At 35.5% G+C, this 17,593-nt stretch overlaps 1 protein-coding gene across 1 annotated transcript in view; it reads right to left on the bottom strand.

Moving 5' to 3' along the window:
* Positions 1-2,853: 2,853 nt before the first annotated feature.
* Positions 2,854-17,593, bottom strand: part of LOC124740834 (NGFI-A-binding protein homolog) — a 422,236-nt gene continuing 407,496 nt past the window's right edge. The window contains exons 12-13 of the mRNA XM_047248635.1: positions 6,496-6,624; positions 2,854-6,178 (exon numbers count right to left, since the gene is read on the bottom strand). Coding sequence (XP_047104591.1) covers positions 6,002-6,178; positions 6,496-6,624 — 306 coding nt within the window. The 3' untranslated portion in view covers positions 2,854-6,001. The remainder of the gene's footprint in view (positions 6,179-6,495; positions 6,625-17,593) is intronic.

Genomic DNA, 17,593 nt, shown 5'->3' with positions numbered 1-17,593 from the left:
TGAAAGCAGCCAAAAATGGTTGCACACAAGAAGTCAATACATCAGTGGATAAATGGCAACATTATTGTTGCTAAATCAGTCTCAGAGCAACAGATAGAATATTTCAACAATCTGCTCTTGACTGCCCTAGCACAAAGCTACATTTAAGTGAAAACCAAGAAGAAACAAATGAGACAAGAGATTTATTTCATGGTGGATAACACTGAGAAAGTCATAAGGAAGATGAAAAGCAATGAAGTGCATGTACATAAATGTTGCAGTATGGAAAAGGCAGACTACAGACTGAGCTGTGCAAACTCATTCAGCTCATTTGGGATACTGAGATGATGCCAGAAGGCTGGAAGACAGTAGTCATTTGTCCAATATATGAGGAATCAGTTTACATAACATGACATAGAAGATCCTTTTTACAGTAATTTTAGAAAAGCTGAAATCAAACTGGATTCCATCAAAGCTGCTCAACTACTGACAATGTGTTACTCTTAGACAAATTCTTGAGAAATATTGAGAAAGAGAGAGAAAAATTCATGTACTGTTCATAGATTTTCAAAGAGCTTATGACAGTATTCATTGAGGTAGCCTCTAATAACCTTGAAGGTGTTCCGTATCCTATATAAACTCATTGAACTAATTAGATTATGTATGGGTGAATCAAGAATGATAGTAAGAACTTTCGCCATAAGAACTGGATTAAGACTGGGGAATGCACTGGCATGCATTCTGTTTTACCTCATCCTGGAGAAAGTGATAAGACAGAGCAAAGCTGAAGAATGTAATGGACAACAAATGGAAGATGGCAGGTTTCTGATATTAGCGTATGCAGATAATAGTGCTAGTGAGCAAGAGTGAACTAGATCTTGGAGAGACGTATGAAAGGTTCACCATAGCAGCAAGTAAAGCAGAACTACTTATCAACAGATGAAATCAGAACATATTTAAGTAGTCAGAACTATGAACAAGAGAAGTTCACAGTTTATGGAGACAAATTCATGTCCTTTGATCTCTGAAGTACCGGGGAAGTTGGTACAACTGTTTTAATCAAATACCGTTAGATTTGTATGAAAGAAATTTTGCAAGCTCCAGATGTCTATATACCCTCAGAGATTACTTCAAGTCTAAAACCATATCACATTTTGTCAAAATGAATATTTACAATGCTGTTATATGCTCCATTGACCTCTATGGTTCAGAGAGCTGGACTTTAGGACAACTGACTTCTTAAGCAACCTTTCATTTCACACATTATAACAAAAAGACCCCTAGCCAAGGAGTACAATCGGAAGATGAGATAAAGAGAGGCGTGGAAGCTTTGAATGTAGTCAATTGGGAGGAAACAGCAACAGACAGAATGCAGTGGAGAATGATTATTGACACAATGCAGGATTCCACAGGGCCGGGGACTGCTGCTCTTATAGGCAGTCCTGATATTCTCTAATTTCTTTTTTTCCTTTGTTGCGCCAGTGTCATATTCTGTTACCTTTGTTTTTGCTACTAGTTTGTAAAGCTCTTGATTCTGTACACCTATATAGCAATGTGCTCATTTATGATTTCGCACTTAGAAGCCCACAGCACGAATGTGGAGCCATCTGACTTGACAGCACTAGATGGTTAGATATGGTTGGCTGGCCCATGGCACAGCCATCCAAGACCTGAAAAGTGTTCTGTTCAAAGACAAGCCTACACATGACCTATCACTGTGTCTCAACTGAGCAAAGCTGCCTGACCAAATCAGACCATCTTCAGCATCCTTTGCACCCCATGTATTATTACTGCCAGGTATTTTTCATAATTCCAGTGGTTCCATTTGTAATTCATTAACCTTGAACTCAGTTTGTATGAAAGTACCTTTCTTTAAACTTTATTTTAGTATGAGAGATATTTAAGGTTGCATCTAAAATCAGTTTGCTGATTATTTTAAAATTTCATTGCATAGTGATACTAGTTTCATCCATTACTTCTTATTGTAAATAACTGTGTCATATTGCCTTTTCTCTCTTTGTTTGTGTTTTAAAATAGACAATTGCACTGGTTTTAGTGTGTGTGTGTGTGTGTGTGTGTGTGAGAGAGAGAGAGAGAGAGAGAGAGAGAGAGAGAGAGAGAGAGAGAGAGACTGTGCTATTGATTACTGATTTTTACGGAACTGGCTTGACTTAGTTATGGATTTCTTTTAACTGCACTCATTTTGAAGATCTTTTTTAGGGTGCTAAAGACCCTGATATCATGCACCAACTTCTATCATCCATCTAAAGGGCTGAGTTCAAAGGCTGTGTCCCAAATAGTCACTGATCCAGATTTGAAATCACATATGCATTTTATTTCTTCTCATTTGAGAATAATTTTCTTAGGATATCATTAATCTGTCACTATTATTCCTTTCATCTCCTTGTTCATATAATACATATACAAGGGAACATGGCAGAAGGAAAATTTGATGCCTATAAGAAAGCAGTATTCTGTCCTTTGAAACTAGATGTCTTATTTGAATATAAATATTTTGACATATTTCTCCATTTTTCTTATTTCTGTAAAGCTAAATAAACGAACAGTAGGGATTAATGTCCTGACAATGGCCTTTTTAAAGAACAGCTTGGCATTTGCCTAAAGTGTTTTAAGGATACCACATAAAACCTCAATCTGGATGGCCGAGCTGTTCTTCTGAAAGCAATTCTAGTGTTTTAATCAGTGTGCCTTTTGTGAAACTGTGTGAATTCCATGTGGAGGATGTAAGCAAAGTAAGTGGCACAACAGTTTCCAAATTTTGTGTTGATTTTTTATGTTCTACCCTTCATTTACTCATACTTCTCACTTATTGTATATGCAATAAACAAATAAACACAAAAAAATTATTGACAGTTTATATTTCACAAGTTTTATTTACATATGTGCAAAACCAAAATACAGCAAAGTATCTCAATCATACACAGAAGTTAATAATAATTTTTATGCTACCAGTTATCACAGCTTTGACAAATAATATTTGATTTTTGCTTCATTTGTTATGTACATATTGTACAAATATAAATTCATTCCATTAGAATGATGATTCCACTAGAAGCCCTCACAATATTTTTCTGAACACTTTTGACAGAGTTTACAATTGTTATCATTTCATCTAAAATGTAAGAACATTTTGATATTATTCCCACCTGAAACTACAAAAAAGCATTGTTAACTTTCGCTTTCCTTTATTTTGTGTTCTTTTTAACATTTAAGAGAAGCTAACAAACTATTGGGATGAAAATATATTAATACTGAATTTAAATATTGACACTTCCAACATAAAATATGAATGAAGCAAAACATATTTTTCTGTTGCCAATGTAATTAAGTACATATAATATTTCAAACAAATTCTCTGTCTTACAGAAAATATTTTCCATCAGACGTGTTGATCAGTCTCCAATGTCGAAACCATGTCTAAAAGATTTGAAACAGCAGTATGCTTCTATAAATTTACAGTTTTAATATAATGGACTCCAAACACATGTACCTTTAATTAATCTAAATAAATTGCACTTGTAATGCTTTATTTTTAGACTGGAACCTTTTGCTGATACTTCCATTTTTTTAAAGACTTCGATATTATCAGGAGTGAAATGTTCTTTTATGTTGTAACCTGGTTTTAGTTTGGTAAATATATTGCTGATTATTTAAGACAAAAGCCCATGAGGCAACAGACACAGAAGTATGAAACCAGTATTTCTTACTACATCTTCCGTTAGAGCACAAAAGGAAATTCTTCAGTGCATAAAACCATACTCTCACAAAGATAGTATTGTAATTGAAAGATTATTTTATTCTGTTGTCATTCTGTTTCAACTTAAACATATAACAGTCTTGTGACAAAAGTGATCAGTGCTCCAATATGGGGGATTCGAACATAGGAGTCTGGAAACTATTAATAACTGCAGTGAACACATTCTGCACAATAATGATTGTTTCAAAGAACACTAGGTAGCACTCAAAGAGTAATGTGGAGGAAGGCCAAGGAATGGTATTTTTTCAGGATATATTTAATTTTCATTTTAATATGGAGCATCTAAAAACATGTTTTTTTTCTCTTTTCCTGTGATCTCATTTTTTATATATGTTAACATCTTTTATTGTTACATCAAAAATATCATCTTTTATTGACCACTTCACAACAATTTGTTTTTATTTCATTCAGTTTATTACCAGATACTTTCTGTTCAATGCAACATAACAATTTTCTTTTACTGTTGAGTGGCTTGAAATAAGAACAGAACTGTCATTGGTATCTCATTTCAGAAATGAAGACAACTTTTTGTACAAATTCTCCATGACTGAAAGAAATATTAAAACATAAGTTGCTTATTATTCGCCGATGGTCAGACATTTTATTTTTTTCAATTGATAAATATTACTTATTTGTTTTCCTTTTATCCATATAATTTAGCCTGTTATCTTTTGGTGTCTGTGATCATTCCTTGCTTGCTACATTTAGCTTGCCTTTTCCCCGGATTATCATATTGCAAGTGATACCACATATTAACGTTCTGATTATAATTTTACCAATTCAGAAGCTCAACTAATAAATTTTCCATAATAATCATTACATCTTGTAGCCTGAAAGTCACAGACCGAAACTTTCTTGAAAGCTCTTAAGAGCTTAAAACATTGATATCAATGAGTGTTTCTAGATCTATAATGGGAGTATATAAATCAAAAAAATTCATTCGAATTCCTCATAAAGTTTTCTGTACATCCACCTGTCCACAAATAAAGCACATCAAAGCAAAGAAAACATAGGGAATGTAATGCTATGTTGATAAAAGTAAGCATGCTGTACAAAACAGAAAAAAAGCTGGTAGCAAATAATACCTTTAATCCTTTCAAGTGATGTTAGACTATCACAAATGAATATGCTGACACCTGATGGCAAATTGAATTTCTTGCCAGTGTGTCAAAGAAACTGTATGTAGTATGGGCACTTTTTTTATTTTACCTGATGCAAGAAATAAACATGTCTATTACTAACATTGACAGTTTGGTTGCTAACTATTCTGTGAGACTGCAGTTGGCTAGATTGTAGGCATGTGAGCAATTGATGTATGATTTTACTGGCACATCATAAGAACAAGTCATACCTTTCAAATTGGTTTTGGTTTTATATCACACAGAGACATGTACATCAGTTATCATAACTACCCCAACAATGGTATTTTTAAGTCAAGCAAACCTTCTGTTCAAATTATTTAATATCTGTAATGTATCTCACATCTGGAAACGTCCATTTCTATTTTGAACAAGGTACTAAATTTGGTACTGATATACAGTTTCATGTCCTGTTTGCATTCATGATAAAAAAGAATAAATATGAATTAGTTTTGGATTGTATGTTTGCAGTGGTTGTGTTTATAACTGCCAGCACAGAAAACTGGTTTTTCTGGCCAGTGAACAATGCACTGATGGTTCGTACAATTGTTCACATAACCGACACAGTTATTAACAAAATGAATATATGGACAAAAGTAAAAACTGCACTTATATAAAATGATTGAACACAATACTACTAAACAGTTACTAGTACAAAAACGTGTGAACCTTTTGAGAACAGTCAATTTCAACATGAATACCCTTCAGACAGGGCCAGTATAGTCTTCTTTGTTTTATGAACACATGGTAAACAGGAACCATATTATTCTGTTTTATCAGGAAACAGTACAAGAAGAAAGCATTTGAGCAGTTCGTGAATTAATCTTATGATCAAAGTCAGTGTATTTGTTGTTGGGATTGACTATTTTAACATACATCTTCATAAATTTTCATCAAGCAAAGATTCCAGGAACAGATGAAGCCACCATATTTAGTAATGAAAGCACCATTTTCATTAAAACACTTCAAAATGTTTTTATAGCACATAGAAGATATTTTTCAATAACAAGTCCTCTTTTATACAATATTACTGAAGTACAATAGTGACATTATACATTCACTATAAGACTTTGAGATCTATAGAAAATGACACAGGGCACACACATCATGTGATTTTTTCCGGTGTTACAGTTGATATTGCAGATTGATGTTCTTGTGTTAGCAAAGGGATGAGTGGTCCACGAAGTAATGCCCCCTCAGCGGCATCAGCAGCAATGGCTGGAGACATGGAAAGTGCAGGGTTCGCAACTGCTATTATATTTCCTCCACTGGATGCTATCACCTGTAAATAAAATATAATTTATATACACCCTAAAAATAATTAATTAATATCTTAATGTACCATGTTTGTTCAGTATTTGTTATATGATGGCATTAATTTAAGTAAAATATAAGATGATTTGACAGTGATAATCAGTTGAACAGAGGAGAAATAAGAAGTCAAACATTTAAAGCAAATACAGCATCTGCAAGATGAAGGGTTGTGGACACATATACAAGTAACTGTCCTCTCGTATTAACTTATAACTTCATAATTATAAAGTAACTCCACTAACTACTTTTATTAAATAAATCTATCATTTTTCACTGAAAACATACTTGCACTTTGCTTTCCTGATAAGGATCTTCAAAATTGGTTGACTGTGTATTTACACTTTCCTTATTTTGATTAGCAACCATCTCCTTGACAACTCGCAAACCCTCATCCATTAATGTTTCATTTACCATCTGCAAATAAGAATGTGAATTAGAACCAATTTATCAACAACAGTTGTCTTACAATGTGTGCCACCAATTACCCACTACTTTTGTGTGATAAAGTAAACTACAATTAGGTTGGAACAATATAAAGAAAATTTGGTGTAGGAAAGTGACTGAAAGAATTCAAGAGAAACACTACATAACCACATAAGGAAGACTGTCGATTTGTCCATTGCTGGTAATGAAATTTTAGTGCTTGTCATAGACGTCACTTTATTCTTATGGTCTAAGAAAGGATGTTGTACATTGTGAAAAAGGACACAGCTGTGGAGCACAGTGTCTTGAAATTAGAGGAGTTCTCTAAATAATGTACATATTACTGTAGTGCGCCCACATTTAGATGTTACAAATATATAGTTTCAAGTTTATGCTACAGCTATTACCTTTTCAATCAGATTTAGCTCATGGTGAATGAATGAACTAGTGAACGAAGAGTCTGTAAATATTACTACCACCCAGAAGTAAATAGCAAAGATGTCTAGTTGATTTTTTAGACAGAAAGCAAGTTTGTCATACCCACTGAGTGGGCAGCTTAGAACAAGTAGTTGAGCTGTCTATAAACATTATAAGAGTGATGCATTAATGGTACATTATAGGGTACAATATTGCCACTGATGACTAAAATTTCATGAAGTCATTGCATGTGTTGGGTGCCAAGGAAACTGAAAGACTAGTGGAAGGATAACATACAAGATTAGTAAATGCTTTAAGCTGCAGCAGTACAGTTTCTTAGAAGGAATCACAACTGGTTAAGAATCATGGTCATACACGATTGAGATGAATAAGTCTGACGTTTCAGAAGAAAACTGCCACAGTAGTGGAAGTAATGTGTTGTTAGATTTGTCCCATACATTGAAAAAGAGTTAAGATGTTGCTTTATTGTGTGTAATTTATATTTTGTGTAACTTGTTCAACCTTTTGTTTAGAAATATTAAGTACAGCATATTGATTCACCATCGGATCTTATTACATTAATTGGCCATCTGAATTTATCCTCAACTAGTGTTAAATCTTGAGGCCTTTCTCTCACTCAGAATCACTTCTGACAACCCAGGAAGCTTCAGCATTCACTGGGCTTGATCTTCAGCATTTCAATGTGATCCTGGCACACACACTTTATGTCTCAGTTTGAAAGTTTTGTACATTGCATGTGCATTGATTTCAGTTATTCCGTATACCACTTATCTTATTATTAACTCATTTGCTTTGCATTGTAGGAGTCACTTTTGTTCCTTTAAATCCTTACTGGATTATGCTACACAGAGGCTGGTATTTAATTTTCTCCCATTTTCCATTTCAATGGTTTCAGTTCGTGCATGCTTACGAAACATTGTCTAATGATTGCAAATGGCACTAAATTGCTGCTTTTGAAAGATGACTGCACAGGTGAAACTTTTTTCGGTGCTTTATTCTAAAATACATTCACTTTAGCGTATCATTCACTTAAAATCAATGTGCGTCCCTGGTAGCTGAGTGGACAGCTGGCACGGTAACTCAGTGTGTTTGGTCAGAGGGTTAGCTGCTCTCTGTAACAAAAAACTGGTTTAATGGATCAACGATGAACTGAAACGGGTGTCTTGCGGCGTCCGCACTGAGCAGAAAAAAGAAAAAAAAAATCAAAAGACTTGCACCCCGACGAACGGTTTACCTGATGGGAGGCCCTAGTCACAAGACATTTATTTACTTAAAATCAATGTTACACTGTGGGCTCCATATACAGTTTCACATCCATTCCATCCAATTCACTCATGAATAACTTATTTAAACTACTGAATAAAAACTAGTAGATATGAATTTTGGATGATCATCAACAGATGATATTTCTTTTTTCTGTCTCAATTTCCTGCTATGCCTTTGCTATTCTCCAGTCATTTTTTTCTATGCAGGACTGATTCCACAATTAAAAGTGTAAATCATAGTATATCCTTGAAAAATTGTTGTGTGCTCTGAGAAATTTAATCAGTTTTGTGGAAGGAAATTGGTATGCTTGTTGTCATCTGCTATGAATAAATTTGTTTATAAAGTGTATTTGATATCCAAAGGGAATGGTTTTGCAATCATTATTATTTTTTGTAGCAGAAGTTTTTAATATCTACTTTAGAATGTTACTACAATCCAATACTATATTCCTTACTTTATATCATAAATGATTTTGCAAGACTGACAATGTTGAACTATGCAGTGCTACTGGTACATGTGTATGGAGGAGTAAGAGTCCAGCTAAAACATGCCACATACACCACCTACATAAAGAACATCAATACTTATATAATGGTGGATGTAGAAGAAACTTGTTGGTATCTGTGATCCATAACTACAAACCATATACCAGTAGAATCCTCTACTCAACTATCTACAGTTGTTTTCTACTTTCCTCCATTAGCTGCCTACAGATTTTTTCATCACATAAATTTTTACCTGTGTTCTGGCATCACTGTTGTATTCACTTATATTTAAAAAGCTTTACAACTAATTTTCTCAGCTCTTGCAGCTGAGACTGCTCTGCAACTATAGGTACACATTATTTTCAACTTCTGTTTAACATCCTGTTGGACTGTAATACTGTGATGACACTGAAGGCACACAAAGGTAAATTACATTAAATATGAATAAAAAATTGGAAATCTTGTGTATTTATCCTGGAGCTCAAATAGTTTGACAAAAATGGGAACGAACCAATCTGCTGAATAACATAAGACATAAAATATTGTATTTAGTGAGGGGCAACTAAATATTGAACAACGATGTTCATAATTTCTATGTCTTGCTGCGACTTGAAAATCTTAACCTATAGTGTACAACTCATTGTTAAAGTTAGTAATAGAATAAAATAAATAAGTCATAAAATTATAAACTGTGTTCAGATTTTATAAAAAGACATATGCTTTTTTGTCACTCAAGTAGCATCATAACAACAGTTAATTATAAGCCATTTTTGGATTGATTAGTTTCTTCAGTAGCAAATTAAAACTAAATGGGACACAAACAGGTGTTGCAAGAAATACATGGAGAAATTTCACTTAGCTCCTCGTGTTAAAGAGCACAACAGCAGTGAGGTGATAATATCACATCACAATCATGATTAAAATCTTCACCTTCACAAATAGGATAGATTAAGTATCAAATATAAGAGAAGAATCAACCATGGGAAAAGAACTGGAGCTAAAATATATATAAGTAGAAACAAAAACAGAAATGAAAGGGCAGGAAAATGTTAATAAGAAAGATAGAAAGAAAAATTGAGGTATATTGCAAAGAAAAATCAGTGTGGGGTCCAAGAAAGGACGTGTTGAAGGACCAGTAAAAAGATGGCTTTAAAAAAGTGGAATAGAATGCAGGATTTATCATATCAAACAGAAACCAAGCATCTCTGAAAAAACATTTACTACCTCATGAGTTCTAAAACCAGTGCATAGAATGAATGATAAACCCACATAACCTAAATAGTAGACCAGGCATTCATAAACCTCTAAATGTGAAACATACATGTTGAATGATTTGTACAAATTTTGCAAGAGTGCACCACCTCCTATGAACTCAGCTGTTTATGACACATAAAAGACTAACTTGTTTCTGCCTCCCTGACAGCAGTAGTCACAAAGTTTGCTACCACACATCTCTCAACCCTCATTTGACCATACTAGGGTTTTAGGTTTTTCATTTTTCAGTCTTTCCATGCCTGCAGATATGTACTGACTCAGGTAACATGGCTCACTGGTTTGAATCTCCCAACAGTATAGGAGGGTATTATGAAGTCCACAAGACATTTCAAAAATTTGTTGCAGATAAATGGCCAAGACCAATTTAAGAAATGATACAGTACATTAAAGACAAGCTCTCTAAGTTTTTCACAATATTTATGAATGTTCTACATGTCCATCCTTTGTCACATGGCACACATCTAATCAGTTGTTGAATTCTGTCCATGCTCAACTCAGTGTATCATGTGAGACAATAAGTACAGCTGCTGTGATCGGTGTCACAAGTCTTTGAGTTTCTGTAGCAGAGGTGGAACATAAATGGTATTCTTGGTGTAAGCGCACAAGTAAAAATCAGTAGGCTTAAAGTCTGGTGACCACGGTGGCCACTCAAGTAGCACCATGACAGTGGCCGCAACACTGCCTATTCAATGACGTGCCTACTTCTCATTCAGGTAACCTTGCACACAATTGTGGAAATATGGGTAGGTGCCATCGTGTTGGAAGATGAAATCCCTGCTATCAGTTTCAAGTTTTGGGATCAGCTAGAATTGCACATGTCGAGGTAGGTGATACCACTGACAGTTCTCTCAGTGAAGAAGACACCACATAGAGCATGTTAACTTTCTCCAAATCGTGGACATATTCAACAGTTGAATGTGAATTCTCTGTTCCTAGAGGTGTGTATTGTGTCAGTTGACCTACCCCCCAAAAGAAAGATTGGCTTCATCATTCCAGATTAATTTGCTTGTGATGTCATCATTTTCAAGATGGTTCTGCGCATGCAGAACTGCAGATGGTGCAATTTTATCATCAAGGCCTGTGGCTTCCAGGAGTGCAATTTGTATGATTTCATTCAGGTATAGTATTTTCCATACTATAGGCTGAGGAATGTTCAGTCTGTCCCAGCCCGGATATGTAGATTTTCTGGGACTTTGTAACATTATATCTCTCACATGAGTCGCTGTCTGTTTCAAACATTATACATCATACAGACAACCAGTCTCCTAAATTTTTTTGTACCACTTCACTATGCTGTTATAGACTGGTGGTGTCTTTGCCGTGGAAAGCTCTTTGCACACTCACCACTGATTGGCTACAGGTAAAGTTTAGCACACAAAATGCTTTTTCTGCCCAATTTACCACCATTTTCAGAGTTTGTCTTACATGTAACATATTATTTATTATTTTATGTTTAGCCATTTACCTATACCAATTTTAAGAAATGTTTCATGGACTTTATAATTACCCTCCATATATGCCATGAGTTTTCAGTCAGTACAACTAATTCCGTAACACCTTTTATAAGATATTTAGGGTAACAATAAGCTCTTTTATCAGTGGATTCCTTTACCTATCCCCATTTACTCCTGATGCCCTTCTTCTGGTGCTAAATACTGCTTGTCTCTGCCAATCTTTTTCAATACAACAATATAGTCTGCGTGTTGTTGAAGTTCTTTCTTGTACATCCATCCATTTCCCAATCCAGGAGTTGATTTCTTAAGTTCTCATCAAATTTGTTTCAGCAATTACTGGGCCACACTCAGTAATACAATTAGAGGTGTGTTCTTGGTAAACACTTTGGTTTCCTTGTATGGAAACAGTTTCATAAGTAATCAATATGCCCATGAGAACTTTGTACTACATTTAAGCACTCATCATATATTTTGTTAGTCCTACCTACTCATAAGTCCTCGATACAAAATGTGGGTCCCATTCTTCCTGTCAACAACACTTAGGTAATTATGGTGGGCTTATACCCATGTCCTGCACTTCTTCTTGATGCTCTATTATAAGGTACTCCCACGATGTATCTATCCCTCAGTCTTCCTGTAGGTATCTTGCCCCATGTTGTCATTTCATGCAACTGTTTCAGTATTCTAAAAACTCCCATTGTTCAACATGCTCATACCAAACAGAATCTGAATACAGATATAATTTTATTTTGCCAACTTTAGAATATTCTTTGAGCTCAATGTTAATGGCAAATTGTGAAGCATGCATACAGTAATGAATAAACTGACACTTTACTCTAGTAATACGTAACACATCCGGTTTCTCCTGTGACGATGACTTCTCATCACTGCAAGGACTTCACAAGACGCTGGAAGTATTTGAGAGCCATTATGACTGATGACTACTCATCAGAAACCCATTTCTCAGAGAGTGGCTTGTTGCAATCCATGCACATCCATCTTACTTACATAACTGTTGAGACTGAGAAAGCATTTTGCAACCATACTGGGAGCAACTAGGAGCACTGACACACTGAATAAGTCACTGGCTCATATCTGGGAGGAGCAGGAGTCTGATAATCCTGACTTATGTTTTCCATGATTTCCCTAAATTGCTGAGGTGATGCTTTTTAAAACTGCTTGGCTGATTTCCCAGCTTTCATGGCCCATCTCTAATTACCTCTTTGTTTTCTTTTTTTGTCATCACAGATTCAATTTGCCATGACACAATATGAGAACAAAGGAGAGTTGGGGGTGAACCCATCACTTGTTTAATTTTTAGCATACTCATGTGAGTAAATACTGTGGGTTTCTGACCCCAGATAACTTTTTCCTATGGTGCACCGACCAGTGAGTCACGGTGCCTGTACTAAAATCTGTCACTTGTAAATGCAGTTAGCAAAGAGAATGGCTTTGGTACCCATAATGAGAAGATGGTGCTCTTGTAATAGATGGTCCTTTTTGGCTGTTACCCAGCATCATGTTAGTGAGTGATCTGCTGTAGTTTAGTTTAATGATCTACTGTTACATTCTCAGCTAGCCACTGATGGCCCTGTAGTTCAGTTTAATTCTAATTGTTACTTATTCCATGACTTGTAGGCATAATAATTGATGAAGAGTGGAATGTGTAAATTTGATGCCTCAGAAGTGCCTCTATGTGTATGGATACAACAACTCTAGGTGTGTGTGTGTGTAGCAACAAGGAACTTGGTTGCAGAGAAGTCATGTTCAAACAATAGGAATTCCAATTTGGAGTATCAACAATATTAGGAAAAGGATAGATTGCTACTCATTGTAAAGTAAATGCAGACAGGCACAATGAAAAGACTATTATACATTTAACTTTTGGCAAAAAAAAACCTTCTTCAGAAAACAAAACACACACACATTCATATGAGCAAGCACACTTCATGCAGACATTACTGCTATCTCCAGTCTGAGTTGTTGGAGATGGCAGTCATGTGTGTGTAAGATGTGCTTGCATGTGTGAATTTGTGTATGTGTATGTGTTTTCTTTCTGAAGAAGGCTTTGGCCAAAAGCTAAATGTGTAACAGTCTTTTCGTTGTGCCTGTCACAACCCAACAAGTCATTTTCATGTAGAAGGCATTTCGTATGATGGAGTTTTGCAAGAGCAAATCCATAACTGAAGTGCATTGTAAGTTTAGGATCACATTTAACAAGCCTCCATATATCTTAACGATTCATTTATGAGTGAGTACAGAAGTTTATGGAAGCAAGGTGCCTTTGTAAAGGCAGCTGTGACTCATGTCAATGTGGACAGTTTAGGGTGAGTGTGAGCGGAATTGAACTACAGACTAGCCATATGCCATGTAGCTAATGGTTCACTCATGGACTATGAATGACTATGACACAAATAACTTCTTGAGTTGCTGTTTCTCTAAATATATTCATATAATACCTTTCCTCAACACAAACATTTTTCTAGATTATGTTGAATAACCCTTTATAACACACATGTTGCCAATTTCAGTAGTTGACACTGGTGGCAGTGGTTTAAGAAACTGAGGCTGTCATGATAAACCTCTGACACAGTGAACTATGACAAACCCATTGTCCACAAAATCTCAGAAATAATGTGCTTCATGCCTGTGATGCTGAAAGTCTAATCATCGTCAAATGGCCTGAGATCTCATGTTGGACCCAACCTTTGCATCCTTATCACTTTTATGTCGATAACAATGTCTGATGATTTCACAATTGTGTGCTATAAGGAATTATTCCACTTGTCAAGGTAATAAGGAATGCCATTTTTCCATGACAATTGTCTTCATATTTACTCTACAATTTGGTATAAAGAGTGTGTAGGGATACTTTTTATTGTACTAATTGTACTAAATATTCAGGTTTCTTCCTGTGCAATTCTGGGTGGGGGCTTAAAAGAATGGTTGCTTACTGTGTGCTTCTATTAACTTCACATTATACTGGAGATCTCTATAGGAGCAACACATGGATAGTTGGAGAATACTCATAGATTTCATCCCAAAAACTGGTTCTTGGAACTTTCTGAGTAAGTTTTTGGAAGATATTTGACAACTTTTGTAGTTTATGGCTGTTAAGATAGGATTATTCATCTCCTGTGAGGCAAACAAGCATGTTCACTTGCAGTGACATTATTGTTATGTATTAAATGTTTTCTGTTATTCTGACCCAATATGGATCATATACATTCCAGCAGTGTTTTAATGTGAGCTATACACACACTTGGCAATAAGTCTGTTTTTTAGACAGACTGTAATTTCAAATATCCTACTAATATATCAAAACCCTCTGTTATACAACATGTAGAGAAGACATAGAGTTGCAAACTGGCACAACAAAAAGACTGGTATATATTTAAGCTTTTGGCCAGTGGAAACAGACAGTGGTCACGTATGTATGAGTTGTGCTCATGTGAATGTCTATGCATTTTCTACTTTAGAAGAAGGCCTTTTGGCTGAAAGCCTAAATGTAGCAGTCTTTTTGTTGCACCTGTATGTGACTCAGTGTCTGCCCTGTATAATGAGTAGTGAACTATCATTTGCATAATATTGTCATTATTCCATACTGGATTTTACATTGTTTGATAAAATCTTGTGTCAGCTTTACTTACAGCTGGACATGTGTGGCCACTACACTTCTTCTTCTCAGATATTTTCACTCCCAGATATTTGTATGGCTTGGCTAAATCAAGTCAGGTCTCATTAATGCTATAGTCCACAGCTGCTTCATTTTTACTTAAAATAAAGTGCATAACTTTATTCCCCTCAACATTAAGAGTTTGGTTGCCAATCTTTGTATCAGGTTTACACAGGATATAATGGGTATAAGTGCAGATATTTTTATATGTGGTACCATAATATGTAGATACTGAACAGTCTTCGCACAAACATTTCACAAACCTGATGTTGTCTGCATGGTTGTAACTATGCATGTCAGTATAGACATTCCATTTTTCATCCACATTTCCACACCTGACCTGCTATCCAGGGGAAAATAAGCATTAATGGTTTGCTCTTGCCACATGTACTTGGAGGTACTAACAAAACTAAAAACATACTACTCCTAATATCTATAATTATTAGCCTGCAAATGAAGTAAATACTGATGCAATATTGTCCAGAACACTGTCCTCTGTCACCAGTATAAATATCCAAACTTATACCTGTTACTCCCTGTATGTTGCCCAAATCACACTGGATAGTGCTACAATGTTTACTGGGTGATGATTGCTCACAGATAATCAGTTCATTTGTGAAAAGTCTGAAACCATAGCTAGAACTGTCTGTTAAGATTTCAATAAACATCATGAATAGCAGTTGCACCATCACATTTCCCTTGGGCAAACCTGAAATTATTTGTGGCTGACTCCTCACCTAGTATAACATGCTCAGTTTTGTTTGCCTAGAAGTTTTAAATCCAGTTACAAACCAGAGTAGATACCCTTCACAAACAGAGAGCTTTTACAAATGCTACCTTTAAAGTTTTCATGAAAAAATGACAAATCATTTTACTCTTTCCCAAGTCACTCATCTTTAAAAATTGTACACATTTGTATGCATCTGAACCAGTTCTGAAAAAAGTTTTTCAATTTGCTGTTGGAAGCGTTTAACAGCATGGCAATGAAAATCATTGTCTAATAAAACAAAAATAAGTTGGTAGACAATCAATCAGGTGAATGCAGAAAATGAGGAAATAATATGATGTTTTTCTCTGGCAAATAATTGGGTGACAGCTAGCATTGTCACAGAATGATTTGATATTATCTATTGTTTTTCCTGATTTCATGAATGACTTGTGGCAAGCCAGTTATTGTGTAGCAGCCACCATTAACAGTTCTTTGATCTGGATTATATGGATTTTCCAATTCATCAGTCACATTTGTGTTGAGTATTTCCTTACACCAACTGACACAAAATTGTTTTTGAGTTTCAGTCAAACTATGCATATCCAGGGGGACAAATCTTCTTCACGGCTATAGATTCATGTACAATTGTAATACTGCAGTCTTCAAAATACTTAAGGATGCTTCTGGCTCATGGTAAGGCAAAAATGCCAATCCAATCATATTTGTTTATCTTTATTCATCCACGGACCATCTCACAATGATACAGGATTTGTCAAGGTATGTTGTTTTTGTGGTCTTCAGTCCAGAGACTGGTTTGAAGCAGCTCTCTACACTACTCTATCCTGTGCAAGCCTCATCTTCAAGTAACTACTACAACCTACGTCCTTCTGAATTTTCTTAGTGTATTCATCTCTTGGTCTCTCCCTATGATTTTTACAGTCCACACTTCCCTCCAGTACTATATTGGTGATGCCTTGATGCCTCAGAATGTGTTCTACCAACCGATCCCTTCTTCTTGTCAAGTTGTGCCATGAATTTCTCTTCTCCCCAATTCTATTCAGTAACTCCTCATGTTACATGACCTGCCCATCTAATCTTCAGCATTCTTCTATAGCACCACATTTCAAAAGCTTCTATTCTCTTCTTGTCTAAACTATTTATTGTTCACATTTCACATCCATACATGGCAACACTCCATACAAATGCTTTCAGAAAGGACTTCCTGACACTTAAATCTACACTCGACATTCTCTTCTTCAGAAACGCTTTCCTTGCCAGAGCCAGTCTACATTTTATATCCTCTCTACTTTGACCATCACCAGTTATTTTACTTCCCAAATAACAAAACTCATCTACTACTTTAAGTGTCTCATTTCCTAATCTAATTCCCTCAGCATCACCTGATTTAATTTGTTTAGATTCTATTATCCTCATTTCGCTTTCATTGAGGTTCATCTTGTATCCTCCTTTCAAGACACTGTTGATTCCATTCAGCTGCTCTTCCAGGTCCTTTGCTGTCTCTAACAGGATTGCAATGTGATACTGCAGTGCATGTGTTATTCTGATGACGATGCACTGCGACAACCACAGCCATTGCGAAACACATCAGATGAACTCCAATGTCATCGGCAAACCTCAAAGTTTTTATTTCTTTTCC

The sequence above is a fragment of the Schistocerca piceifrons genome, chromosome 1 (assembly GCF_021461385.2).
Source record: "Schistocerca piceifrons isolate TAMUIC-IGC-003096 chromosome 1, iqSchPice1.1, whole genome shotgun sequence".
In the NCBI taxonomy this organism is placed as follows: Eukaryota; Metazoa; Arthropoda; class Insecta; order Orthoptera; family Acrididae; genus Schistocerca; species Schistocerca piceifrons.
Note: the sequence above shows the minus strand (reverse complement) of the source record. Positions and strands in the feature narration are given on the sequence as shown.